The 26,603-nt window shown below is 46.9% G+C and overlaps 1 protein-coding gene across 1 annotated transcript in view; it reads left to right on the plus strand.

Moving 5' to 3' along the window:
- AGBL4 (AGBL carboxypeptidase 4) overlaps positions 1-25,940 on the plus strand; it is a 1,124,520-nt gene extending 1,098,580 nt beyond the window's left edge. The window contains exons 12-13 of the mRNA XM_074376517.1: positions 18,402-18,498; positions 24,518-25,940. Of these exons, the coding sequence (XP_074232618.1) occupies positions 18,402-18,498; positions 24,518-24,638 (218 nt within the window). The 3' untranslated portion in view covers positions 24,639-25,940. The remainder of the gene's footprint in view (positions 1-18,401; positions 18,499-24,517) is intronic.
- Positions 25,941-26,603: the final 663 nt, after the last annotated feature.

Here is a 26,603-nt window from a genome sequence, read left to right on the forward strand (position 1 = left end):
AGCAAGGAGAGGCCAGAGCTGTCACGGTAAGCTAGAGACGCAACCCTGAGGCCTGACCCGGGGCAGGGGCAGCGCCGGGGCGAGGAGGAAGACATGGAAGCTGTTTCTGAGGGGGACTCAGTAAGAGATGCACTGGCCTCCCTCCTGGAGGGAGACAGCAGCACCCCTGGCCGATCGGAGGCCTGGCTGTTGGGCCCATTGAGTTCACAGAAGAACATACACGAATGGAGGAGCACTGGCCTCACATCTGACCTTCTAAGGAGAAACCCAGACCCATAGGAAGGCTGATGCTCAGTGTGAGGAGGGAAGAAAAAGCCTCTGGTTCTGGGATCCTCAGCTCCCCTCTCCTGGGTCTCACCACAGCAGCCAAACTTGGCCAAACTGTAATCTGAACTCTCACAGCTAAGCCTGGTTCACAGGCCAGGACACTAGGCTTCCTGGTGACCTGCTGTCTTCCCAAAGCTCCTGGTGGCCAGATACTTTGTCATCTTTTCTATATTTAGGACATTTCTTTCTTTACTTTTTCTGTACCTATATGATTGCTATCTGTTTATCTCTCTGTAAGTCACCTTTCATGTTTCTCTCTCTTTCACTCTATCTTTTTGTCTCTGAGACTTTCTACGTCTTTGTGTGTTATTTCTCTCTCTATCTCTCCCTCTCTCCATCTCACTTCCCCCCTTCCTCCCTCCTCGCTCCCCCTTATTCTGTCTCTTTTCTGTCTCTCCAGTTCTGATTAGACAAAGGACTCGGGGATGCAGCCAGTCTGCCCGGTGGCTGGGCTAATTGATGGCTGCTATAGAATTGCCTAAGCGAGGAACTCTTGTCATTAGCAAGAGATGGGTTGCCTTGGCCTACAACTAGGAAAGCTTTGAAATCCTGCATCTAAATTGCCATTCTTTTGACTGCTGCTAGTGATGCTAATTAGCTGTGTTAATTGGATGTTTTGATATTTGCAGAGCAAAGCAATCCAAATCCTTCCTCCAGAAAGCCAAAATTATTAATGAACTTGGCAGCAGCCTTGGCTGGGTTTCCACAGCGGGCACAGCCAAAGATTTTGGGGCAGGGGAAGGGGTTGTTCTAAGGAAGTGTTTTGCCATTTCCTGGGGAGAGGGAGATGCTGGGAAGCTGGCTATGGAGCTTCCTAGTGGGGAAATCACACGGGACAGGAGAGTCTCATGAGGGGTTTGGCTCCGCTCCACCATTACCTGCCGTGAGCCAGGGCAGCCATGCTCAAGTTTTACATCCCAGCGCCTAACACAATGCCTGGCACTCAGCATCTAACACGTATGATCAAGCAAACACCCAGCAGGAGCACTGATTTGGGAGTCAGATTCAAATCCCAGTTCAACCACTTACAAGCTTGATTTGCACAGAAGTTACTTCACCTTTCTGGGCCTCAGATCTCCCTCCAATCACATATTAGTAAACAGTTCTGGTAAATATAAGTTTCTCCAACTAGCTATATTTTCATCCCATCACAGATGGTACCTGGTACCCTGCCTGACTAACCTGACTCTTGATCTGGCTTAGATGATAAAACAGTGTGCTTAGAGCTAAGGAAAAGAAAGGTACAGAATTCCGTGGGCACACAGAGAACAGAACAACTAAGCAACTAAATTCATCCTTGAGAGATCTGGGGAGACTTGCTAGATAGGACTGATTTTGAGCTGGGTCTGCAAGGGTGATAAGCATTCACCTAAAGGATAAGCAAGAATGAGAAGAGAGAAAGACATTCCCCAAGGGCCCGAAAGCCCAGAGCCACGATGAGCACCTCACTGCTCTGAAATAAGAGGCCTAAGTGATCTCTTAGAGCACTTTTAAGCGAGAAAACTATAATCCAGGGCAGGAACAAGAATCTAGGAAGGGGAAGGTTCGGTGTGGTGGAGGAAACTTGACATCTCACTCACCATTGGAAAGAACTTTCTTCAGGAAGCCAAACCCACAGCTTGCAGTCTGGTTAATTGGTTTGGGGATGTTTTCAAACACTGTAAGGAGAGGCAGAGCTCGGACAGATTGATCATGATTTGCAAAGACCCAGTACGATTAATGAATGATTAATGTGTCTTAAAAGTCCTACCAAACCAAACTTAGGTCTGCTTGCTCGTGTGCAGCAAAACCAATCTACGGACACCGGGTGTGGTAAAGGAAAGTAGCGTTTATTGCAGGTGCCAAGCAAGGCGGACAGGCAGCAAAAGACCTGAACTCCCCAGTGGCTTTCAGGGAAGGGTTTTTAAGGCAACATTTGGGGTGAGGGTTGCAGGGTTCGTGATCAGCTCATGGACTTCCTTCTGATTAGCTGGTGGTGTGGTAACAGGGTGATGTTTCGGGAATCTTAATTATCAACCTTCTGGTTCTAACCAGTCTATGTGCTTGTGATCAGCATGTAGTCACCATCCTCCACCTGGGTGGGGTCTTAATTCCAGCAGAACAACTCAAAGATATGTGTCAGACTGTTACATACATTCCTTGAGGGGGAACTAGGGCTCTGTTCTATCACTGAACTGTTACTGTCTAAGCTAGCATTATTTTTCTTGCTTGACTGCTTTCACTTTGTCTCTGTTTTTCCTGACTTCCCTAATTAGTAACTGCTTGAGTCTGCTCTTTGGAACTCTAGGGAAGGCCTAGGAGACTAAAGTTTTTTTCTACAAATGAGAAACAGGGGACATGAAGGTGCTTTTGTATCTGGGAGGGCCCACAGGGTCCTTCTCAGTTCCAAAAGTGTTGGTAGAGCTAATCTAATCTAATATGCCTTTTAATAGAAGAAGAAAGAAAGAAAGAGGAGGAAAGGAAGGAAGAGAAGCAAAGGGGAGGGCAGGGGAAGGAAGGGAAGGAAGGAAGAAGGGAGGGAAGGAAGCAAGCAAGCAAGCAAGCTTGCTTAATACCGTGATATTTAGAACTATTCTCAGTTTACAAACATGATGCTTCTTCTGTACATACCTCTATTTTGTTACTTATACTTCATATTGAAGACTCATCAGAAATTTAGCAGGTAGAGAATTCTGGAAGGACATCATGGGTTCAAAAACATGAGCAATAATGGAACACTATGAATGACTACCATTAGAGTATGGCTAGGGCACAGGGTGGGTGTGGGGGAGAAGCTGGATAGGCAGGCAGGGGTCAGATTATAAAAGGTCCTTGTTCTAGGTAAAGGAAGTTGGAGATTTATCCTGAAGGCAACAAGGAGCCTTCTTTAGGCTTTGAAAACGAAGAACTATACAGTATAAATATGTTACAGCATCATTCTGTGAAGTTCCTTTTCATAATGCCTGCGGAACTGTGTGCCCTCGAAGGGAACTAGTCATACCTGACTTACCTCCGTTATCTCCAGGGCTGGGCACAGTGTCAGGGACATAGCAGGTGTTCATAACTGTTGGTTGAATAAAATCGAGGTAGACCCAGAATGGGTACATGACTTGTGCAACATCACTGTGACACCTAGTGACAAAGGTAGGCCTTACCTCAGGCCAGAGTCTTGGCAGGTATATTACTAAACCCTGGGTCCCTGGGTACCAAGTCTCAGCTGATTCAGGGGTTTTGGATTTGAATGCATAATCTAGGGGCAGGGCTGATTACCTCCAGACCTCTCTGTAATACCAAATCCTTTCCCTCAGAAAGCCCAGGGACCTCTGTGACCAACCTCAAGAAGCTCACTAGCCTTGGGTGACCTCACAAGACCCACTGATGTCCCAGTCCAGGGGGACTCTCCTGGGTAACCCGAGGCCATTATCAAATACTTAAGGATCACGTACCATGGCCCAAGGCCTGGGGTGTAGGAAGATGAGTCAGATACAGTGGCTGTGCTCAAGGACTAGTCTGAACCTGAGCATCTCAAGACACAGACCCCGTCAGGTGTGTCTCGCATCCGTGCTGCCCAGCATACTCCGGCTCAAGGAGTTGACTGAATGAGTGATTGAAGGAACTTGAGGAAACAGGGAAGAAGAGACACCCATGTATATCTTTTATCACCCACATGTATCTTATACCACAGGCAGAAAGCTACAGGTATTATGAGATGGAATGAAGGTCAGAGGGGAAAAGAGTGCTCCAAGAACATGGTTCAGAAATTTCATGAAGGATGTGGTGGGTCTAGGCTAAGCCTTGACAGATGACCTGGACAGAGACTAAGGTGGAGAGCAAACATGAACAAGGGGACAGGCTCTGTTAATAATTATTTAACAAGTGTCTACTCTTTGTTGTGCCAACAGGGGTACCAAGCTGCTCCCAGAATTTACACTGCCAGAGAGGAACGAGGCTGGGGAGAGAGAGAGAGAGAGAGAGAGAGAGAGAGAGAGAGAGAGAATGGAGAGAGAGAGAGAGAGAGAGAGAGAATGGAGAGAGAATGGAGAGAGAATGGAGAGAGAATGGAGAGAGAATGGAGAGAATGGTGTTGGGATACACTGGGGGAGAGTCTGGAGGTTTAGATGGATCAACAACATTTAAGAATGTAAAATTTCAGATCACGTTAGGCCTTTACTGTCTACCAGCTATAAAAGGTGTCTGATGTGGAAGGAAAGCAAACTAGCACTCCCTGAGCACCTGCCACACACCAGTGAAAACTGCTTGGTGTACAATATTCTTATTTAATCTTCTAAGCCACTTTGAAGTATGTCTGTGCATCCCCGTTTTACAAATGAGGAGGCCAAGTTGAAGTGACTGGTTAGTGGTGGGATCTTTGTGGCTCCAAGGTCCTTGATTGGTTTATACCACAGTGTGCTCATCAGACAGCATGCTCACTCCGTAGCCTCTCTCCGTGCCCCGGCTGACTGGGGGTTGGGAGGAGTGCATGTGTGCGAGTGTGCATGCGTGCATGCGCCCGCTCATATTTGCCTGCATGTAGGTTCCCACTGTGGACTAGGGGAGATTCTGATTACTTCCGTCCAATTAGTGCTCTGTTCATTCTTGCTGTCTCCTTGTGATTAGAATTAATTGCTGCTGATTACACTGTGTGGAAGAAAAAGGACGGTCATCAGCAGTTCCACTTGGAGGAGAAAAACATTGTGATGCAAAATAAAACTGGTTCCTGAGGACCTGAATTAAGAAATTCTCTCTGTTGGAGAAAGATTAGGCATTCTTTGACAAAAATCAGTGTTGTATGACCCTATCCAGGCAGAAGGGCAACATGCCCCTGTTCTGGTCAACAGTAAAGATAAAAGCAAGTGAGGCAATATATTTATTTGCAAGATTGATTGTGTAAAATCCGTCTATGTGATTTTGCAAATCTGTTCCTTGTCTGTAAGATTAGGAGGTTTAATGAGGTAAACTCCAAGGTCTTGTATTAGTCAGAATTCCTTTGGTTGCAAGTGACAGAAAACCCAATACAACTGACTTAAGTAAAAAGGGGGACTCATTAGCTCACAAAACTTTAAAGTCCAAAGGAATACTGGTTTTAGGCACGCCTGGATCAAAGGACTCAGACGGTGTCATCAGAACTTGGTGTCAAGCTGCTTCCTGAGCGTTGGCTCCGTTATCCTACAGGCTCTCTCCTGCCAGAAGCAAAATGGAGGCCAGCAGCTCCTGGTGGATGTCCCATCCCCTCAGTGCTAAGGGCGATTCCCTCTCTCACAAGTCCCAGAACTGCATCTCATTGGGCATGCGCCATAGCTGACTAATCACTGTGGCGAAAGGAATTCAGTGCTCTGCTTGCCAGGAAAAGGTTGACTCTATCCGCACTGAGCATCCGGGTGCAGTCAACCCCTCCTGAGCCACAGGGACTGAGACTGGGGGTTCAATGGCGGAAAATGGGTGTTGTGATAGGGGACTTGATTAAGAGTGGGAAACCAAACAAGGCAGATGTCCACCACCGGTACCCTCCCGCTCAGATATTTTATGATTCTCCAATCACTGGTGCCCTATCAAGTTCAGCCTAGAAAATGTGAAGGTCAGGGAGTACTTAAGTCAGGAGGTGTGGTTAAAGGCAAAAGAGAGAATGCCGTTTTTTTAAAGTGGGGATACAGATGTATTTTTTTTTAAACTGGGCGGGGGTAATTAGGTTTTTATTTATTTATATTTTAATGGCAGTACTGGGGATTGAACCCAGGACCTGGTGCATGCCAAGCACATGCTCTACCACTGCACTGTACCCTTCCCCCTGAGAAGAAAGCATTTTTGAGCATCTGCTTTACTAAGTCCATACTGGGGGCTCTCACATTCATTATGTCATTCAATCTTCACTATACTCTAGTTAGTAGCTGTTGTCATTTCTACTTCACAGATAAGGAAGTGGAGGATTAGGGGGTGAACCACTTGTCTAAGGTGTATTTAGTCATTCATTTACTTCTTCCTACAAACATTGGTGGAGCCGTATGAGGCTGTGGGGAAACAGGGATGGAGAGGATGCGGGCTCTGCCCTCCAGGGGCTCACAGTCTAACAGGGGAGAGAAAGGCGAAGAGCCATGGAGATTAGGGGTGTCGGGGGTACAGTGTGATGGGTGCCAGGCCATGCTCTTTTTTTGTCCCCTCCAGGCGCAGGCCCAAGGTTCCCCGCTCTGCCTGGGTGGGGCACTGCTCTGAGTTGACGGTTCAAGAGGAGCTGGGGTCCTTGGAGGCCCAGTGGTACTCAACTGGCTTCACCCTCCAGCTGTAACCGACTAGCTGTCAAATGAACCTGGATCCCCTGCAGAGGACAAGAGCGTCATGGTTTCCTCCAGAAAACCTCTTTATCTCTGCATCCAGGCTATTGGTTGATGATATTGAAGGCCTCTTTCTTCTCTTCATCAGACAGTCCCTCTTCCAGGGTCCATGCTTCTGGACTGTCCCCGTCCCCTAGGGTGACAGAGGGAGAACAGGGCCACTTTACCTTTTGCAGTTTGTGATGTTTCCTCTCACCTGCCCGCAGCTCAGCATTTCTCCCTCACAACCACATTCTCCAACAGTCACTAGGAAGTGGCCTCCATCTCTCCTCCCAGCAAGGTCCTGAGACAACCTTGGCTCAGGAAGAAAGGAGGAGCCAGATTCCCCTTCAGATTCCTACCATTTGCAGCAACATATGAATTGAACACTTAATGTGTCATACACTCTGCTAGGCACCAGGGAAATTATGGCGAACAAAGCAGACAGTCTTTGCAATCCTAGAACTTGGTAGTCTAGTAGAGGAGACAGATAGGCATCGCTGGGAAAGGTACCGACAGGAGCGGACCATGAAGGGGTGCCAGGGGGGTATATGATGGGAGCGCAGACATGGCCAGGAGGTCAGGGAAGGCTTTCTTGAGGGAGCGGCAGTTGAGCTGAGGGCTGAGGAATGAGTAGGAGTCACCTAGAGCCAATGAGGCAGGGGGTCTGGGCAGCCTTTCAGGCAGACGTGCACCACGGAGGGAACTTGAAGTGACACATAAACTGGTTTAAGAAATCCTGTTGCCCAAGGGATACGTGAGAGCATGGGATAGAGTATGACTCATTGTCCTATTGTTACTGAAATAGAGCTGGCCTGGATGAGATGTGGAACAGACATGTTTTATATCGACACTGAGCAGATTCTCAGCAGTGCTGTGGGAGGGAGGGAGGCAGACAGGCAGACAGACAGGCCAGCTGGCCCCACAGAGGTGTGGGAGAGCGAGGCTGGAAAAGAAAAGCTCCAGGGAAAATACACTCTCTCCTAAAGGCTGGATAAATGAGTTAGTGTTATGGGAAGTTTGAGCCCAGCTTGTTACCAGCCTGTGAGTGGGATCACTTCCGCTTTGCCCAACGTGAAACCAAGATGTCCCCCAAAGAGCAGGAGGCACAAGGGAATGACAAAGGCTGGACAGTACAGTGGAGCTTCACGTGGAAATCATGGGAGTTGCTTGCCATGGCTGTGCAGCAAAATAAAATTAGGTAAAGCTACTGCTAAGAAGGGTGCCATCAAAGCCTCTCTGGGGAGCACATAGCTCCCCAGCTTCTAGAAGCCACATTCAGATGCCCTGCCAGGAGCACTGGGGACACTACCACCCGGTTCTTCAAGACAGGAACCTGGTATGCTACCCCTGGTACATTTCCTAGCCCAGCCATCTCTGTCAGCACCCTGTGTTCAACCCCAAGCCACAATTTTACTTTACAAATATTTCTAATTCTGTCCCTCCCTCCTTACTCCACTGTTGTGTCTCATCTCAGGCCCTCATCAACCTCTCTGGACCAGAATGTCCTCCCTGTCTTTAATTCTGGTCCCTTCCAAACCATCCTCCCCAGGGCCCCTTGAGTGATCGTTCCAAAGCCAAATCTAACATTCTCCCTCCCTTAAGACCTGCCACGGCTCCTCGTTATCTGCAGCATCGAGTTCATGCCCATTACATTACACAAGGCGCTCATAACTTGCCTTTGTGTGTTTCTCCTGCTTCCTTCTTTATCTTGTAGAAGATATTCCAGCCGTGCTCAATGTCTTAAAGACTTTGAAGGGGTCACCAGGATTCACCATGCATGCACATCATGCCTCTGCCTTTGTTTAAGGCTGCCTTTCCCCACCATCATCCCCTCTGCCTAATGTTTTAAGTCCAAAAATCCCCCAAGGTCATCCATCCAGATTCAGACACACGGACTCAGGTCAGATCTCCATCTGTTCTGACCCAGCCAGCCTCTAACCTGATTTCTCTTCTAAATACCCTGGCACCACTCTCCTGCCTGATAAGGCTGGTGTTCATCTGAGTGGCCAGAAAGGATATCCCTGCTCCAGGGAAACACTTCTCCTAGGGGAGAGCAGAGAGGGAGTGAGTGTTAGAACCAGAGATCCAGCCAACTTTACAGACAGGAAACAGGCACACAGCATGGGTGGACCTGCAAGGTCCTATCCCTGAGCTTCCAGGAAACACAGAATTTTAAAAATAGTTTCTTCATCTCTTCCTCCCTCTGTCTCTCTGTCCTTCTTTTTCTCCTTCCCTTATCTTGTTTTTTGGTTTGTTTTCTCCCTGCCACCATTAATAGGTCTAACATGTGTTAAATGATTCTGAAAACAAATTTGAACATGACACACCCTTGTCCTTGAAGAGCTCACGCTTTGTTGGAAATGACGAGTTCATAAATAATAATGATAATTTTAAAAGCTACCACGTGGCAGCATTGTGCTGGGTGCTCTGGATATATAACTTCTAATCCACACAGCTGTACTGTGAGGTAGCTAGCATCATCCACTTCAGAGAGGAGACAACTGAGGCTCAGAAAAGGTAAGCAGTTGCCCAAAGTCACACAGTTAAAAGCGTAGGAGCCAAGATTAAAACCCATGCTTTTCGGATTCCAAACCTCACAGTTTAAGCAGACATATGTCAGGGGACAGTGTCAAGGGACAAGGCTTAGACTAGCTTATGGAATGCCAGGAATGCCCGATTTCAGAGTTTAGATCTTACCCCATAGGTGACAGGGAACAGGCATCGGGGTGTAAGTCAGGAAGTGACGAGGATGGCAGTTATAAGAATGTCACTCTCAGAGGAAACTGGGAGGCCCTGAAGGCAAGGAGACCAATTAGGAAGCTAAGAAGCAATAGTTCAGAGAAGAGAAAAGGGTCTGAACTAAAGGAACAGTGGTGGGATGAGAGGAGGGGGAGGATTTCTGACATGTTTAAGAGGTAAAATAAGCAACACTTGGTCCAGTACAGGTGTTTCCTGCCCTTGAGAGGCAGCAAATAATGCAAATAAAAAGGACTCTAGAGGCAGACATATTTGGGTCAGAATCCTGGTAAATCCACTTGCTGCTTGTGTGGGGGGTGCTGGGCATCTCTGAGTGACAGAGCCGGCCAGGTGTGCGGTGTGGGCTGAGCGCCCAGCACGGAGCCCACGCTCCACCCCAACACTCCACAGCATCCTCGTCCTCAGCTCTTAGCTAAGCAAGTGGACTCAGGGAGCATGCCGTCACCCCCAAAGATGTCCAGATACTAATCCCTGGAATCTGTAAGCGTTACCTTATACAGATATGAGGTCTCTGCAGATGTCACTGTTGAGGGTCTTGAAGGGGGCGATTATCCTGGAGTATCTGGGTGGACCTGAAATGCAGGAACATGCATCCTTATAAGAGGAAAGCAGAGGGAGATGTGGCCGCAGAGGCAGACTGGAGTGATGTGGTCCCAAGTCAAGGAAGGCCGGCAGCCACCAGAAGCCAGCAGAGGCCAGAAACGGTTCCTTCTCTAGAGCCTCAGAAGGGACTGTGGCCCTGTTAACACTTTGACTTTGGCCCACTGAAATGGATTTCAGGCTTCCAGCCTCCAGAACTGTAAGAGACTAAATTTCTGTTGTTTTAAACCATGCACAAATGTGTGCCACTTTGTTACAGCGGCCACAGGAAATTAATCCAGAGCCTCCCAGCGAGCCCCAGCTTCCAGCATTCTTTGCTGGTTTGGCGCCCTCCCTGCACACTCATCTCTAGCCTCCTCTCTGAAGTGAGCCTCTTAGAAAATACCCACCCTTTCACGTTGTGTTTCACACATCAAAGAGGAGGCCTCCCTTCCTTCAGTCTGTCTCTCCCTTCCTTCTCTCTGTCCGTCTCTGCCTCTCTCTCTGTCTCTATTCTTCAGTCTTGCTGCATCTCATTTATCATCTCTCCTCTTATGCTTGTGTTTCTCTCCTTTTGTTTGTTTCTGTCTCTCTGCCCCTCACTATTTTCTCTCCAGTTTCCAAGTGTGAATTTCTCTTGGTCCCAGATGATCGTTCTCTCCTGATCTTCCTGCTCCATCCTGACCCATTCTCTTTATAGCTTCCTGTCTGTTTGCATCTCCTTCTCGTTTTTGGTCTCTGCCTCTGCTTGTCTCTTTCTCATCTTTTCCTCCCTCCCGCTGTGCCTCCCTGTCTCTGTCTCATTCTCGGGCCTCCTCACCTCGGGGGTGCCTCAGGACTTGCCAGTGGTTGGAGGGGACTCTGCAGTTACCCTTGCAGCCTCCACACCACACTTGAGAGAGCCGGGTCGTCTGTGAGGTCATGCACGTGTCCATCACTACCGTGGGAGGACAGGTGAAGAAGGCAGAAACAAAAGAGCCATCCCTGTCACATTGTTCTTCTGCTTTACCCGGGGGCTCCTGGACAGATGCCTCTTAAAAGTCCGGCGGTTAAAAAAAAAATTCCAACCATGCCATCAGCCCTACCAGAGAGAAATCACTCTTCCTCAGCCTACTCCTCTGCAGAATGAATCATTCCCCTTTGATGATGCTCTTCTGTTGCTGGCGTGGGTAGGAGTGTGAGCAGAGAAAGAACTCTAGGTAGGGCTTTCTCAGCAGGGAGCAGGCAGGAGTTAAATGTTCATATTTGGAGGCAGGGTGATGGCAAGGAAAGACCTTCATGAGGACAGGGACTGTGTCTGCTTTTCTTGTCCTTGTATCCTAGCTCCTGGATAGTATATGGCACGAAGAAGGCACTTACAGAATATATGAATGAATGAATGAATGAATGAATGGCTTCAGTCCTCTTTGTGCCAATATTTGGTGAGCCTCCTTGGACAAGTCACTTTTGCTTTCTCATCTGCAAAATGGGGATAGCAATCAGACAACTGTGGGGAGAGAGGAAGTGAAATATGGCGTCGGCTGTGTGGGGCGGGACCTTAGCTCCCCGCAGGCAGGCCAGGCCAGGCCCAGCAGCTCACTGGTGGCTCTGGAAGAGCTGCAGGGAGTGAGAGGTGTGGAGTTGGTTTCAGCGATGAGGGCCTACGAAGGAAGGAGCAGGCTGGGGAAGGGAAGCCACAGGCCAGGTGGGAGGATATGTGTGGGACGTGTCTCGTCTGGCACTGCTCTGGGAGGTTGGGGGGGACCTTCATTCAGTCAGGAAACTGCTCAGTGCCAAGAAGGAGGTGTTCCTGATTCCCACCAGGGAGAACTCATGCCCAAGGATGGCCGCTATCCCCAGTAGTGGGACTGGACTGGACTTCGTAGGAGCCGTTATGAGGTGACTGGTCAGAGGGCCTGCTTCGGATGAGGAGGGTCTCATCCTTGGTGCAGCCCCGCTCCATCCCCTCCTCCAAGCCCACTGAAGCCCCACCCTTTCCTTGAGGCCTCCTCTGACCACTCTGCTTACTGCTACCATCTGCTGCCTGCCCCCTGCACCCCTCACCCGGTTCATCTTCACAGCCCTCGTCACTTTCTGGCATCTCAATTTATGAATGTACTAGATTTGCAGCTTGTCCGCAGTAGCTAAAATGTAAGCTCCATGAAGACAGGGATCTTTGTCAGTTTTGTTCACGGTGCCAAGTGCCTAAAATAATGGCCCATAGTAGGTTCTCAGTAAGTATTTGATGAATGAAAGAACAGGGATGAGATTTTTCATAAGCTTATGGTGTTGAGACCTTTGCTTGAACATACCACGTGAATACTGGAAAGAACTTGAGAGACTAGACATTTACGCACAGAGAAGCCCAGAGAAAGGAAATGGCCAGGGTCACGTGGCATGTTACTGACTGAAACCAGGTTGGTCTCTTGATTCCCATTTATGGGCTCATTCAATGCACAGATCTGAGGCCCTGAGACAGGGGGACAGAGGGTCCTGCAGTCACTGCCATTCTCCTGGGGACCTTGGGCACTAAGAGCTGGGGCAGGAGGGCAGACAGTAAGAAGGGAAGGTACCAGGCAGTCAGCGAGAATTTGTGGTGTGAATGATCCTAAAGAGTGATGACTTGGAAACCGTTTCCATTGTTTGATCTTTTCCTATTTCTGATTCAGGACTGGGGGGCCCAGCATCTCACAGGCATCACAACTTCGAGCTGAACTCCTAGTCTCTCCCCTCAGCCTGTTCCTCCCTCAGTCTCCCACATTCCAGGTCATGGAACACTCCTGCCACCCAACCCAGCTACTAAGGCTAAGTACTCGGGAGTTGCCCTTCATTCCCTTCTCCCTTCCAGGCCCCACGTCCAGCCTGTCAGCGGGCCCTGCCAGTTCCTCCCCCCAGAACATATCTTCCCACCTCTACTGCCTCCGTCCTGGTCCCGGGCCCCTCTCCCCTGGGCCACGACCGTAGTCCCCTAGCTGATTTGCTTGCTTCCACTCGTACTTTATTCTTTTTAGCATAGCAGTGACCTTTTAAAATGATAAATCAGACCATCTCATTTTCCTGCTTAAAATTCTTCAGTAGCTTCCCATTCCCTTAGAAAATCCAGACTCTTTAAGGTGACCCAGCATAAGCTGCCACGTGATCTAGCCCTCGCCTGTTTCTCTGCACCAGCCCTCCTCCAGCCCCTCTCCCACCCAGGACCCTTCCCACCTGCCCTTCCTTCTTCATAGATGCTTCTGTACCTACTGCCCACTCTTCACGCATCCTCTCCTCAGAAAGGCCTGCCCACACCCCCATCTAAAGTGGCACCCCCACTGCCCTTTTTACAGACTCTGCATTTCCTTCTTAGCAGTATTAAAGTTGCAATTATGTGTTTATTTAGGTTTTTTATTACTTTGTTACTGTTTCTGCTTCTGGATTTAAGAACCACCTTTGTCGTGTGTGTGTGTGTGTGTGTGTGTGTGTGTGTGTGTCCGTCGGTCCTTCCAGATAACTTGACTATATATGATCAACAAATACACACTGAGTAAACAAATAGATAGATATGACTATAGATACTCACCAGCTTTTACTGCCAACAGAATAGAAGTTTAACCTCCTGAACTTGGCATTCAACGCCTTTGCTAATCTGTTGCCTTTCTACCACTGCAGCCCCACCTTCCACACTACACTTTAGCTCCCTGGGCCCCGGCCCTTCTCTGTCTTGCTTCTGGCCTGCAGTCATGTGGCCCGGCCACACTCCCCACATCTACCAGTGCTCATCTCTCTCTTCCTCCCCCTTTCAAATCTGTCTTTGTCCTTCAAATCTCTGCTATACACCCACTTCCATGAAGCCTTTCACTATTCTTCCACTTGGAATTAAATCTCCCACATGTCCACAGAATTTTGTGTTTGAAGATCACACTCAAGAGGGGAGAAAACACATGCACGGTGTTAAAAGACACTCACGTTCACATGCCACCTCCATCACTTTCAAGCCACAAGACTCCAGGTCAGTTATGCAAATTTCTCAGTCTCCTGTGGACTATGTGTAGATTCCTGCTTTAACCACGCAGGGTTATGGTGGGATCAGCGATACTAACTACACTACACAGTGCACAGGGTATGCTAAGAAAAAAAAAATTGTCTTTGTGAAGATGACAATACAGCCACCTGCTTGGTAAAGGAGTTAGTTGGGACATGTGAGTTTCCTCTTCTAGACTGTATACTGTGTTTGTCTTATTCTTCTTGATCTAACCCCAAACTCTGCCCCTCTTTGTAGCAGTACATACATGGGAATGAATGAAAGAATGAGAATGTCCCAACCCTCATTACCTGCTGAAGGGTCCCACCAAGTACTGGAGCTACTGACACCCACCCTTTACCATAAAACAGCTCTGGGCTGAAGTCAGAGTCAGCCTGAGTTTCAGACAACCCTGGCCAAACCCTACTGCTTCTCTGATTTGAGGGTCCTGATCCCACCTGCTTTCCGTTCCTGCCCTCTGTGAGGAACCCATCAGGGAGCCACAAAAGTATCTGAGGAAGATGACATTTTCAACTTATAGGTCATTCTGAGGTTTCTGTTGGTGGTGAAGAGTTGGGAGTTTTCACCCCAATTATTTTTTCTCCCTGAATTCTGCAATATATTGGAAAGGGTTCCGTCCAGCCAAGAGAGTTATTGTTTCTCCTTGCCTGGATCCTAAATCTTTGTTCAAAGACAGCTTGTTTTAATTGAAAATGTTCAATCAATTTCTTCTCTTCTCCCACCCACGTCCCATTTCTTGACTCAAATGGGGCCAGTGCAGTAAATAATCTGAAGTGAGGCTCTCAGAGTTTGGCAAATATGTAATATGGTTGGCATGAGAAAGAGGGTTGTCCCAGAAAATTCCCACTGACATTGAAAACACTCTTTTTTCTTTTTTGAAATTTTTTCTTTATAGTCAGTTTATAATGTGTCAATTTCTGGTGTACAGCATGTTTCAGTCATACAAATACATACATATATTCTTTTTCTCTAAAGGTTATTGTAAGATATTGAATAGAGTTCCCTGTGGCTATACAGAAATCTGTTTTTTAATCTATTTTTATATATAGTGGCTAACACTTGCAAGTATCAAACTCCCAAATTTATCCCTTCCCACCCTCATCCCTCAGTAACCGTAAGATTGTTTACTATGTGAGCCTGTTTCTGTTTTGTAGATGAGTTCATTAGTGTCCTCTTTCTTTTTTTTAGATTCCACATATGAGTGATATCATATGATATTTTTCTTTCTCTTTCTGGCTTACTTCACTTAGAATGACAATCTCTAGGTCCATCCATGTTGCTGCAAATGGCATTCTTTTATTCTTTTTTATGGCTGAGTAGTATTCCATTGTATAAATATACCACAGCTTCTTTATCTAGTCATCTGTCAATGGACATTTGGTTGCTTCCATGTCTTGGCTATTGTATATAGTGCTGCTATGAACACTGGGATACATGTATCTTTTCAAACCAGAGTTTCCTCCAGATATATATGCCCAGGAGTGGGGTTGCTGGATCATATGGTAAGTCTACTTTTAGCTTTCTGAGGAATCTCCATAATGGCTGCACCAAACTACATCCCCACCAACAGTGTGGGAGGGTTCCCTTTTCTCCACACCCTCTGCAGCATTTATCATTTGTGGCCTTTTTAAAAATGGCCATTCTGACTGGTGTGAGATGATATCTTATTATAGTTTTGATTTGCATTTCTCTGATAATTAATGATATTGAGCATTTTTTAATGTGCCTATTTGGCCATTTGTATGTCTTCATCGGCGAATTGCTTATTTAGGCCTTATTCTGCCCATTTTTGGATTGGGTTGTTTAGTTTTTTTGTTATTAAGTTATATGAGCTGTTTATATAGTATGGACATTAACCGTTTGTCAGTCACATCATTTGCAAATATTTTCTCCCATTCTGTAGGTTGTCGTTTTATTTTACTTATGGTTTTCTTTGCTGTGCAAAAGCTTGTAAGTTTAATTAGGTCCCATTTATTTATTTTTGCTTTTATTTCTATTGCCTGGGTAGACTGCCCTATAAAATTGCTAAGATTTATGCCAGATAATGTTTTGCCTATGCTTTCTTCTGTGAGGTTTACCATGTCTTGTTTAATATTTAAGTCTTTAAGCCATTTTCAGTTTATTTTTGTGTGTGATGTGTTCTAACTTCATTGATTTACATGCTGCTGTCCAGTTTTCCCAACACCACTTGCTGGAGAGACTATCTTTTCTCCATTGTATATTCTTGCCTCCTTTGTCAAAGATTAATTGACTGTAGGTCTGTGGATTTATTCCTGGGCTCTCTCTTCTATTCCATTGGTCCATATGTCTGTTTTTATGCCAATACTGTGCTGTTTTGATTACTGTGGCTCTGTGGTATCGTCTGAAGTCTGGGAGTGTTATTCCTCCAGCTTCATTCTTTTTCTTCAGTATTGCTTTGGCAATTCTAGGTCTTTTGTGATTCCATATAATTTTTAGGATTATTTTTTCTAGTTCTGTGAAAAATGTCACAGGTAATTTGATAGGGATCGCATTAAATCTGTAGATTGCCTTGGGCAGTATGGCCATTGTAACAATTTTGATTCTTCCAATCTAAGCGTGTGGGATAGCTTTCCATTTCTTTAAGTCATCTTTAATTTCCTTAATCAATGTTTTGTAGTTCTCCATGTATAAGTCTTTCATCTCCTTGGTGAAAGATTTATTCCTAAGTATTTTCTTGTTTTGGATGTGATTTTAAAAGGGATTGTTTCTTTACTTTCTTTTCCTGCTATTTCATTGTTAGTGTAAGGAAATGCAGCTGATTTTTGTATTTTAATGTTGTATCCTGCTACCTTGCCAAATTCTTTTATTGGCTCTAGTAGTTTTTTGTGTGGAGCCTTTAGAGTTTTCTATATAGTATCATGTCATCTGCATATAGTGACAGTTTTACCTCTTCTCTTCCAATTTTGATCCCTTTTATTTCTTTTACTTGCCTGATTGCTGTGGCCAGGACTTCCAAGACTATGTTGAATAGAAGTGGTGAGAGTGGGCATCCTTATCATGTTCCAGATTTTAGTGGCAAAGTTTTCAGTTTTTCACTGTTGAGTATTATGCTGGCTGTGGGTTTGTCATAAATAGCTTTTATTATATTAAGATATGTTCCCTTTATACCCACTTTGGTAAGTTTTTATCATAAATGGGTGTTGAATTTTATCAAATACTTTTTCTGCCTCTATTGAGATGACCATGTGGTTTTTGGCCTTTCTTTTGTGGATGTAGTGTGTCACGCTGACTGATTTGCGTATGATGAACTATCCTTGTATCCCTGGGATGAATCCAGCTTGATCACGGTGTATGATCTTTTTTATGTGCTGTTGGATTCTGTTTGCTAATATTTTATTGAGGATTTCTGCATCTATGTTCATCATGTTATTGGCCTGTAATTTTCTTTTTTGGTAGTGTCTGTCCGGTTTTAGTATCAGGATGATCAGTCATACATGAACATACACATATTCGTTTTCATATTCTTTTTTACAGGTTACTACAAGATACTGAATACTGATAGTCATGTTCAGAGCTGACGGCTAGGGGATAAAAGCTAAGTGCTTTGAATGAAGTCAGTTCAGAAGCCATGAAAGTAAGGGGCAAGGGTACCAATCACAGACCTGGGGAGAGGAGTACCATGGGAGGCTTTACTAAAGAAATACCACCCTATTGGAGAACTGATGGTTAAAAACTAGCCAAGGGGAAGGGGGAGGCACTTCAGGGAGAGGAACTAGCTCGTGTGAAGGCCCAGAGATGTGAGATATAATGCACAGAGCAATACTCCACATTGTTAAACAGATGACTGTTGTATTAATTTATACTAAAGTGGTAATGGTCAAGATGGAATTGGCCCTTTCCCCTTCCTCGGGGAGTTTGTACTATAAAAGGTCACAAATCCTCACCCTAAGGATTCATTATTGGTAGATTTCAAGGTGGAATGGGGATATCGTTCAGGGTGAAGTTGTATTATTTTCCCCAGTTACCGATGTAGATGACTGATCCCCGAGGGTCAAGCAGGCCCTGGTCTATACACAACAAAGGGTCCCTTGCCCTTGGGTCTTGCTAATCTGCCTCCACCCTGAGCCCCCTGAAGCCAGACCATAAGAGCCCAGTGATTCCAGAAGGTACTCAGTAGGTTCTAAAAGCTCCGATCGAGGCTTTGGGGTGAGACTACATAGACCCATATGCTGGCCCCTCTCCTTCCCAGTTCTGTGACCTTGGGAAAATTGTTGAACATCTCTGCACCTCAGTTTCGTCATCTGTAAAATGAGGAAACTAATAGTATCTAACAAACATTTAAGGTTTTGTGAAAATCAAACAGTTCATAACAACACTTAAAACGGGGCACAGTGATACTGTTTTAATACCATTATCATCTTTATTACTATCCTCTTTTCACTCTGTCTCAGCCTCTTTTCAAAGTGGCTCCTTAACGCACACATTTGCAGATATGAAGCTGGGGCGGAACGTGGCGAGAACGTTTCTGGATTATTACCGGCTGAACCCTGTGGTGGAGAAAGTGGCGATCCCCATGCCGAGACTGCGGTAAGTGCAGAGCCGAGTGGCGGGGGCTGGTGCCGTGCCTCAGTGGCTTCCAGTTCAGGGGCACGTTCCCTCAGCCTTTCTCTGGCCCTGTTTCCCATCCAGCCATGCCACAGGGTGTGTATGGGGCAGAAGAACTTAAGCACAATTTCCGATTCTAAAGTATCATTGTGGGGTCAGACAGTGAGGCGGTGGTCACATTTCTGGGTCTAACATGGGAACCCACAGGGATGGGAGTTGCTGGGAAGCTGAGTCTAGTCACTGTCCCAAGCTAGTCTGGGTGTTTCCATATGCTCTCCTCTGACAGATGATCCTCTAGGATTCCTCTATCATCCAGGCTTAGAAGGTCTCTGATCCTTCTGTTTCCTCAACTGTGAAGTGGGGACAATGATGCCCACGTAGACTTTAGAGACATGCAGTGGAGCCCCCTGCACAGTGCCAGGCAGTGTGTTCCCTCAGCACATGACTTCTTCCCTCATGATGCAAGGCTCAGGGCTGGGAGGACATACCCCTGAGAAATTTCACCTCAGATCCTCTGCTGGGGCCAATTTCTTGGATCAGTGAAGAGAGAGGGTCAGGAGATGAGTGTCCTTCCTGAGGGCTGGACCAGAGCTCAGTGCTGAGTGTTCCCAGGAAGCATTTGGGCAGTGACACCCAGTGGCATCTGGAATGTGCTGGCCCTGCCCTACCCAGTGGTCCAGCCTCTTTGATGGACATGACAATATCCAACTTAATGCTCCTGCCAGACCAGTCTTCCCACTGACCTTGCCCAAGTGCTCTGCTGCCTCAAGGCCTTTGTACTGATGCACTTTCCCCCATCCTGTTATTAACAAAAACAATGTTAATCAATCACTTATTTACTGAGTGAAGTACTTTTTGCTCATGGTCTTACTTATTCCTCAGAGATAATTTGTTCCTGACATCACAAATGAGGAAAAGGAAGCTCAGAAAGGTGCAGAGAGTTGCCTGAGATCAAAGATATTTTGTCAGAGGCAGTATTTGACCCTAGGCATTTATGATTCCAAAGCTGGACTGAAGTCCAGCTAAGCTCCACCTCGAGTGGGAAGCCTTTCTTTCTCACTATCAGTGTGGGTTCAAATTCTGTCTCAGGCTCATTCTAGCTGTGGGATCTTTGGCAAGTTTCTTAGTTTCATGAACCCTTTCTCTACTTACCTATAAATTGGGGGTAACAACAAGCACCTCTAAGGATGGTTTTAAAGATTACATACAAGCTTGGCATAGTGCCTGGCAGCCAGTGGGTACTCAATACACGCTTCCATCTCCTCTGGTTTCTGGGCTGCAGTCCAGATTTCCTGGCAGCTCATCATGGCCTAGGGCGAGTCCCTGGACTTCTCTGGTTGGACCGGATGCTCCCTCTGAGCCCCAGCTCCACGTGGAGTCTGCATGACACTATACTCTGACTTAGACTGTCTCCAGTCATTCCCCTCTGTCCTGGTTGATTAGCCCTTCAGAAGGAGGGCGTCTGTCTCATCTCTGTACTCCCAGTACCTAGGCTGTACTGAGCATGCGTGCGTGTATACCTCCGTTCATTCTCTTAGGAAAAAAACACTTCATGCTAGGCCCCTGAGGGGAGGGGGTGCTTGAACGAATAAATGATTAAGGCATGACCCTGACCTTGAGGAGCTCACCCCTAGAGAAAGGTGCTCAGTTCATTCTTAGAAGTCATTCTTGATTGGTTAAAGTTCTTAAAAATTTAAAGCTTTATAAAACTCAAAAGAATTCTTAGAATCTCATTTACAAGTTGATGTGGGGATTATCTGTTTCAGGTCCTCTGCAGCCTGAATAAAATTATCCTGATCCTTTACCACTTTGTTCTTGCATGTTGCACAGTCAGTGAAATGGTACTGATGCTCAGGGAGGGTAGCGACCTTCCTGATGCAGACAGGACTGGTCACTCCCAGGGCTAGAGCCAGGCCCCATGAGCCCCAGCCTGGTGTTCTCAGCAAGTTAGTGAAGAGTTCTTCAAGATGGGGGAGGTGGGACCCCAAAACTGGGTCTCAAGGATGCAGGAGAGTTCAGGCTCTGATTTCAGCGGCTCACGGGACCTCACTGCCCTGAGCCTTGGAGCCCTCATTAGAAAGGAGCCCATTCCCCAAAGTTCACAGCCTTGAGGACTTGGGGTAAATGTGCCCACCCTTCAGCTAAGGAAAACAAACACCCTCTCCATCCCCAACATCTCGGCCTCATCAGACTATCAGTATAACTTAGCTCTAATTGGTCAACAACTCTTGGCAAAACAAATCCCAGGAGGACACAAGGCTCTGGTTTGGGACTTGAATACTTCTCCACTTTTGTATTACTTTCCACCCAAGCATAACGTAAGTGAAAGAGCAGTTCTAGTTTTAAAGGAAAATTACATGTTTCGACTCAAAATTAATCCTTGTTTTCCCTAATCTCTGCATAATTACATCGTGTTGGTTTCCAGCTACGTGCTGGCAGAAGCCTGTCAGCGTCCCTGGGTGCCGGGCCACCCTTCAGAGAGGCTGCATGGGGAGGGCCAGGATGTGGGCTGGAGAGCGCAGGCTCAGGGATGTGGCCTTGGTGATCAAAACTGAGACCCCCACACTTACCTGGACCACAGTGTCACAGTCACAGGGCTCAAACTCGAAATACACCATCAAGGTGGATAAAAATTAGACAAGGAAAATGAACAGGCCAGGTGAGCCTCAGCGGGAAGGCAAAGAGTGAGCATGGAGAGTGGGTGGGCCTCTGAGGGTGAGGTGGGCTCAGGCACATGATGGGTTGGGAGGACCACTTCCACCATGCAGTTTTGATGTAAGTAGGGGTGGGGTGGGAATCATCAGCGATTTATCACACTGGAACCCATCATGTGGCAGGCCCTACACTGGGGGCTGAAGGAACATAAACTTTATCCATCAGGAGCCCAAATTTACAGGAGGGAAAGCATGTACATATGCAGAGATAAACAATACTGAGCACAATGTGTAAAACTGCTCAGCTACCCATCAGATTACATACACCCTCTCTCCAAAACCCTCCATGGCTCCCCCATTACCTTCAGGATGTTTCAGCCCCTCTTCTTGCTATTCAAAGTCCTGGCCTACATCTGAAACTTCATGTACAGCCTCCTAGGACACGCCATTCTCTTGTACCCTCTCCACCCCACCTGCTTTCTACCACTTTATACCCCCAATCAGTTATTTTCATGCCCCCATGTTCACCCTTTTCTGTCTTCCTGGGATGTTCTCCCCTTTATCTCTAGATAGTGAACACCACCTTACTTTCAAAGCCCAGTCCAAATATTGCACTGTTTCTTTGTCCTTGTTCTCCACCTGAGGTAGACCTACCTCCTGTCTGCTGGATTCCCTCACTGCATGTGTGCATGCACGTGTGTGTGGTCATCCCATGGGGTCTCGTCATGGCACCTTCACAGGTCTGGCTCCTCCACTGGATGGGTTGCTCCTTGAGGCACTGTTTTAGTCACTCCTGTAACCTCAGTGCACGGTCCAGGTCCTAGTGGGGAGTAAGTCCTAAATAAGCCCTGAATGGATGAATTACAAAATAGTAGAAGTGAAGAAGCCCCTAAGCATCACCTACTTCAACCTCTGCATGTTACAGCAAAGGAACATGAGACCCAACGAGAAATTATTCTCCCACATCATCTGGCACCCATTTGGCAGCCAGCAGGAGTATCCCCAGAAGGCTTCAGGGAGAAAGCGGGGTTTGAACTTGGTGCTCAAGGACAGGTAGACTTCAAATGGATGAAACAGAAAGGGGAGAGCAGCTATTGCAGGCTGGGTGAGAGGGTTTAGGAGGCAAGAAGCAGAACATAGAAAGACACACTCCAAGGCAGTGACAGGCCAGGGCGGCTGGAGGAGTAGGGCCGGCAAAGATGGGGCCGAGGGTTCATTCTCGTCACCAAGCCGTCCTCAAGCACCTCCTCCACCCCTGGCCCAGGCCACTCGGGAACCAGAGAGAAAAGTCAGAGGCATCAGACTCACAGTCCCGTGAGAGAAACAGCTGGGCAAAGAACTCCCTAGAAAATGGTGTGCTGAGGGAGGAGGCGCAAAGTGCTGCAGAAGCCTCGAGAAGGGAGAGGCTTATTTTCTAGGGAGTCGGCCTCCCAGAGGAGGCGAGTCTGGAGAGGTGGAAGAGAAGCAGCTCTGCGGGGCCCAGACCCCAGATGCTTGCCTTCTGGCCCCCTTCTCTCTGTGCCCTCTTCGCCAGCTGCAGAGGCCTTCTGCCTCTGTCGCCCCAAAGCCATTCTGTACCTATTGACACTCCTCCCCGGCCCTGCACACGCCATCTACCTGGGGCTACCCTACCTGTGATTACACCTGGGCTTGCACACCCTCCTTGACCCAAAGAAACATACCCATCTTATTTCCCATGCTCCCTTTGGGTGTGAGGAACCACATTCTCAGTGATATATGAATGGCACCTTGTAATTGGCAAAGCTCTTCCCTACCCCCATTTACCATGCCTACAAGGCAGGAAGGACATGGGCCCGTCTCTGTTTTAGAAATGAAGAAATGGAGGCTCAGAGAAAGGAAGGGGCTTCTTCAAGATGACACTGCCTGTGAACAACATGCCAAACATGTGTCCCAGGCTGCTGATGGGGACTAAGGTCTAGGGGTATCTCACCCACGCTAGGCAGCCCGGCCACGTTAGCTCTCTGTGAGTGTGCAGTTTCCGGCAGTGAGACTCCTGGGGGCGGGGAAGACATGTTAGGAGACTCCTGGGGGCGGGGAAGACATGTTAGGACAGGGTGGCCCTTTTCTGTGCTGCCGTCTATTCCATCTTTACTTTATTCATGACTCATCAGCAGTGAAGGAAAATGAGTACTCCAGGGTCAAAGCAAGATGGGTTATAAGGGGTCACTTCTTGAATCTTAAACCAAATGGCTCAAGAGATTCCCATGTTTATGGCACTTACCATTTTTTGCTACGCACTGTAGCTCTCTATTATTTTTGCAGTTATTATTTTGTGCAACTATCTCCTCTACTAAACTGTAAGCAGCCTGAGGACAGCATCAATGTCTGACTCACCTCTGTCACCTCCAGAGTCCATCGGACCATCCCTAGCACCTAGCATCACACCTTTGTAAGTTACGGTCAGCAAGGGAAGACGCTAGGTGTATTGATTCGTATTATCTCCTTTAACTTCGCACCACTCTGCAAGACTAGAATATTTCACCCTTAATTTGTAAATGAAGCTCAGAGAAGTTTAATAACTTGCCCAAGGTACACCTGTCATATATAGCTGACCTGGGGGATTCAGTTCAGTTCTTTCTGGCTTGTCCACTCTTTCTACTGAAATAAATCTTAGTCCAGCGTATGAATGACACATCAATGTCATGACACTACTCAACAATATAATGAACAAGCAATGCCTTGTACGAGGAAAATGCAAAAACGGATAAAACTTGGTCCCTGGACACCTGGAGCTTCTAGTCTAGTGTGTGAGCAGAACAGACAGGGGCGGATTACTGAAGAGTAGTGTGAAGGGTGCTGCACTGAGTGCTGGGGGCTGGGATACAGAGATGAACTAGACACATCTCAGCCTTCCGAGAGCCCCCAGGCTTGTGGCGGAGACAGACTCATCACAAAATGCCACAATGAGGCTATGCTGAGAAATATAAAGGGAGCCCATGATGGCTATGAAGGCAATGAGGTCCCAGACCCTGTTAAGCTATAGTTTCTTCTGTGTGTCCATCCCCACCCTATCGTGAAATGGATAGAACGATTAGAATCCAGGTAGAAAATGTGGAAGAGGTAGAGCTGCAGGACAGTTTTTCTCTAGAACCAGAATGACGCAAAGTATCCGTCCATCCATCTGAGAGTCATTCATTAAGTCACACTGCCTGCTTTGAACCAGGCCCTGGGATGGGTCCCTGGGAGGCAGAGAAGAGGAAGTCAAGGCCACTGCTCCCAGGAGGTCACAGTCCAGTGGGGGAGATAGACATGCACACAAGTGAATTCAATACACTGTGTATATGTGCTGTCTTTCTTCTCTCTTTCTGTTATCTTCCCCTTTGCAGGAAAGAAAACCCCCCTCCCTACAAGCACCCATTCCTGCGGGGCCCGGCCAGCAACTACCCCAACGGCAAAGGGGACAAGAAGAGCTCCATGAACCATAAAGACCCTTCACACTCTTTTTAAGGACATGGAGTCCAGGGAGGTCTTGTGGTGACAGGAGCATGCATTTTCTGCTGGGGCATGAAATTAATCACCCTTCTCTAGTCTCCAAGATAAGGGTTGTGAGATAATGAATAAGCTAGTGAAAAGGAAGGGGAAAAAATGAGAAATCTCACCATTGATTTTCCCTTTTACCAATGGAAAATCGATCGTGAGCCTTCAGCTTAAGGAACAAAACAGGAGACTTAAACCAGACGAGTAGATACTGTTCTCCTGAACACAGACATCCTCACAGGCAGAGAAAAGCCACATCCCTTTTGAGAGGTTGACACTTCTCAGGTCAGTGCTTTCCAGCCCATTTACTGCTTTAAGTTATACAGTTACTACAGATGGTTACCTTTTAGAAGAGGCTAGTTGTTTATAGTTTAAGAAATGCGGTGTCCACATTTGCTGATCCAAACATCAGCAACAACACAGATAACCCAAAGACAAATGCACTGTTGGGAACAACGGGACAGGATTTTTGAGATCATGGTGGTCTTAGACAGACAGTCGCTGTATCTATGAGCTGCATGCTTCCTGACTCTCCAAACCCCAGCATGCAACCTCAGAAAACTGCTCTGAGAGTTCTTTTCCAACAACCTGGGTAGTTTAATTAAAACTTTAGCTCTTAAAGCAAAAAGTGCTGGCTGCACATTCCAAAAGCTCTCTCATAGTTAAGATCTCTAGATCCTGGTGTCTGAGATCAAACCTGACCAACAAAGAGGTGGGCATGGAAAATCTGCAATTGGAGATGGGGTGGGGGTTGAGGGAGCTGCCTGCCAGGCACAGGAGATGCAAAAGACACAAGGATGCACTCCAAGGCAGGTGGGGATGATCAAATAAAACAGCGGCAGTGGCAATTTCCAAAGTGGGGCAAGCTCAATATTGTGCATTTTTCTACAGAGTAAAGTGCCTCTGCATGATGAATGGGTCCGAGGGAGTCAGCTCCCTTCCTGTCTGTGAAGCAGCAGGCTGTCACCATGACAGCCTGCTAATTAAAATGACCTCCCGGAAATGAGGATTAGGAACTAGGGAGAGGGAAGGAGACTCAAGGGAGATAGGGCCTTGAGCACAAAGCTTCAGTTTAGCATCCTTTTGCTTTGGGTTGGAGATTTTCAAAGTCAGTTGCAAAAATTGAGAGCAAAGCTAATTTTCCCATTGCTGATTGGTTTTCAGAAATGATAACAAAGAACCATAAGTTAGTTGGCTACAAACGTTGTGTTGTCAATACAGCTTCTCCCCTGGGCTCTTGTTGCCCAGAGGAACACAAATAAAGAGCTTCATGTAGCTTCTCTGTTCCTCTGAGCGTTCTTGGCGCCTTTCCCTCTAGGTCTCTTGCTCCCTCAAGAACCAGCCAGTCGACCCAAATTTGGTGTAACCCTCACTTTGCTGTCAGGAACTCTTGTCATCAAGATAAGGATGAATAGCCAACACTTGACTATCCCTCAGTTCCTGTAGCACAGACTGCTCAGCATGAGCCAGCATCATGGCAGGCCTTTCCGAAATGATAGCATCTCTGGAGACAGCATAAATAGAGGCAGGTCACATAAAATCAGAGTGAAGAGAGTCCAGATCTACTTTTCCCTGGTCAGACTGCTTCCCTAATGTGACCATTTTTAGACCTTACTTTCTTTTTGGCGTTAAGGTGGATTGTTTTATAAATCTATTCTGCATATTAAATAATGGCATGGTACATTTACATTCTATTGGAAGTAAACTGATACCTATTTTAGTCAAATCCTCACTGATGTAAAAACATCATCTATTTTCATCAACTTTTTATCAACGGAATAGCCTATGACAGATCCCACTTTCTAAAACCTGCACTGATTAACTGGATCACACACCTTACAGGCAGCAGGCATGCTAGTGCTTTAAGAGCAAAAATTTAGAGCCAGGCAACTCTGGGTTCTAATTCTGCATTCAGACCCTGGTTCTGTCTCTTAA

The sequence above is a fragment of the Camelus bactrianus genome, chromosome 13 (genome assembly GCF_048773025.1).
Source record: "Camelus bactrianus isolate YW-2024 breed Bactrian camel chromosome 13, ASM4877302v1, whole genome shotgun sequence".
NCBI classification, from domain to species: Eukaryota; Metazoa; Chordata; class Mammalia; order Artiodactyla; family Camelidae; genus Camelus; species Camelus bactrianus.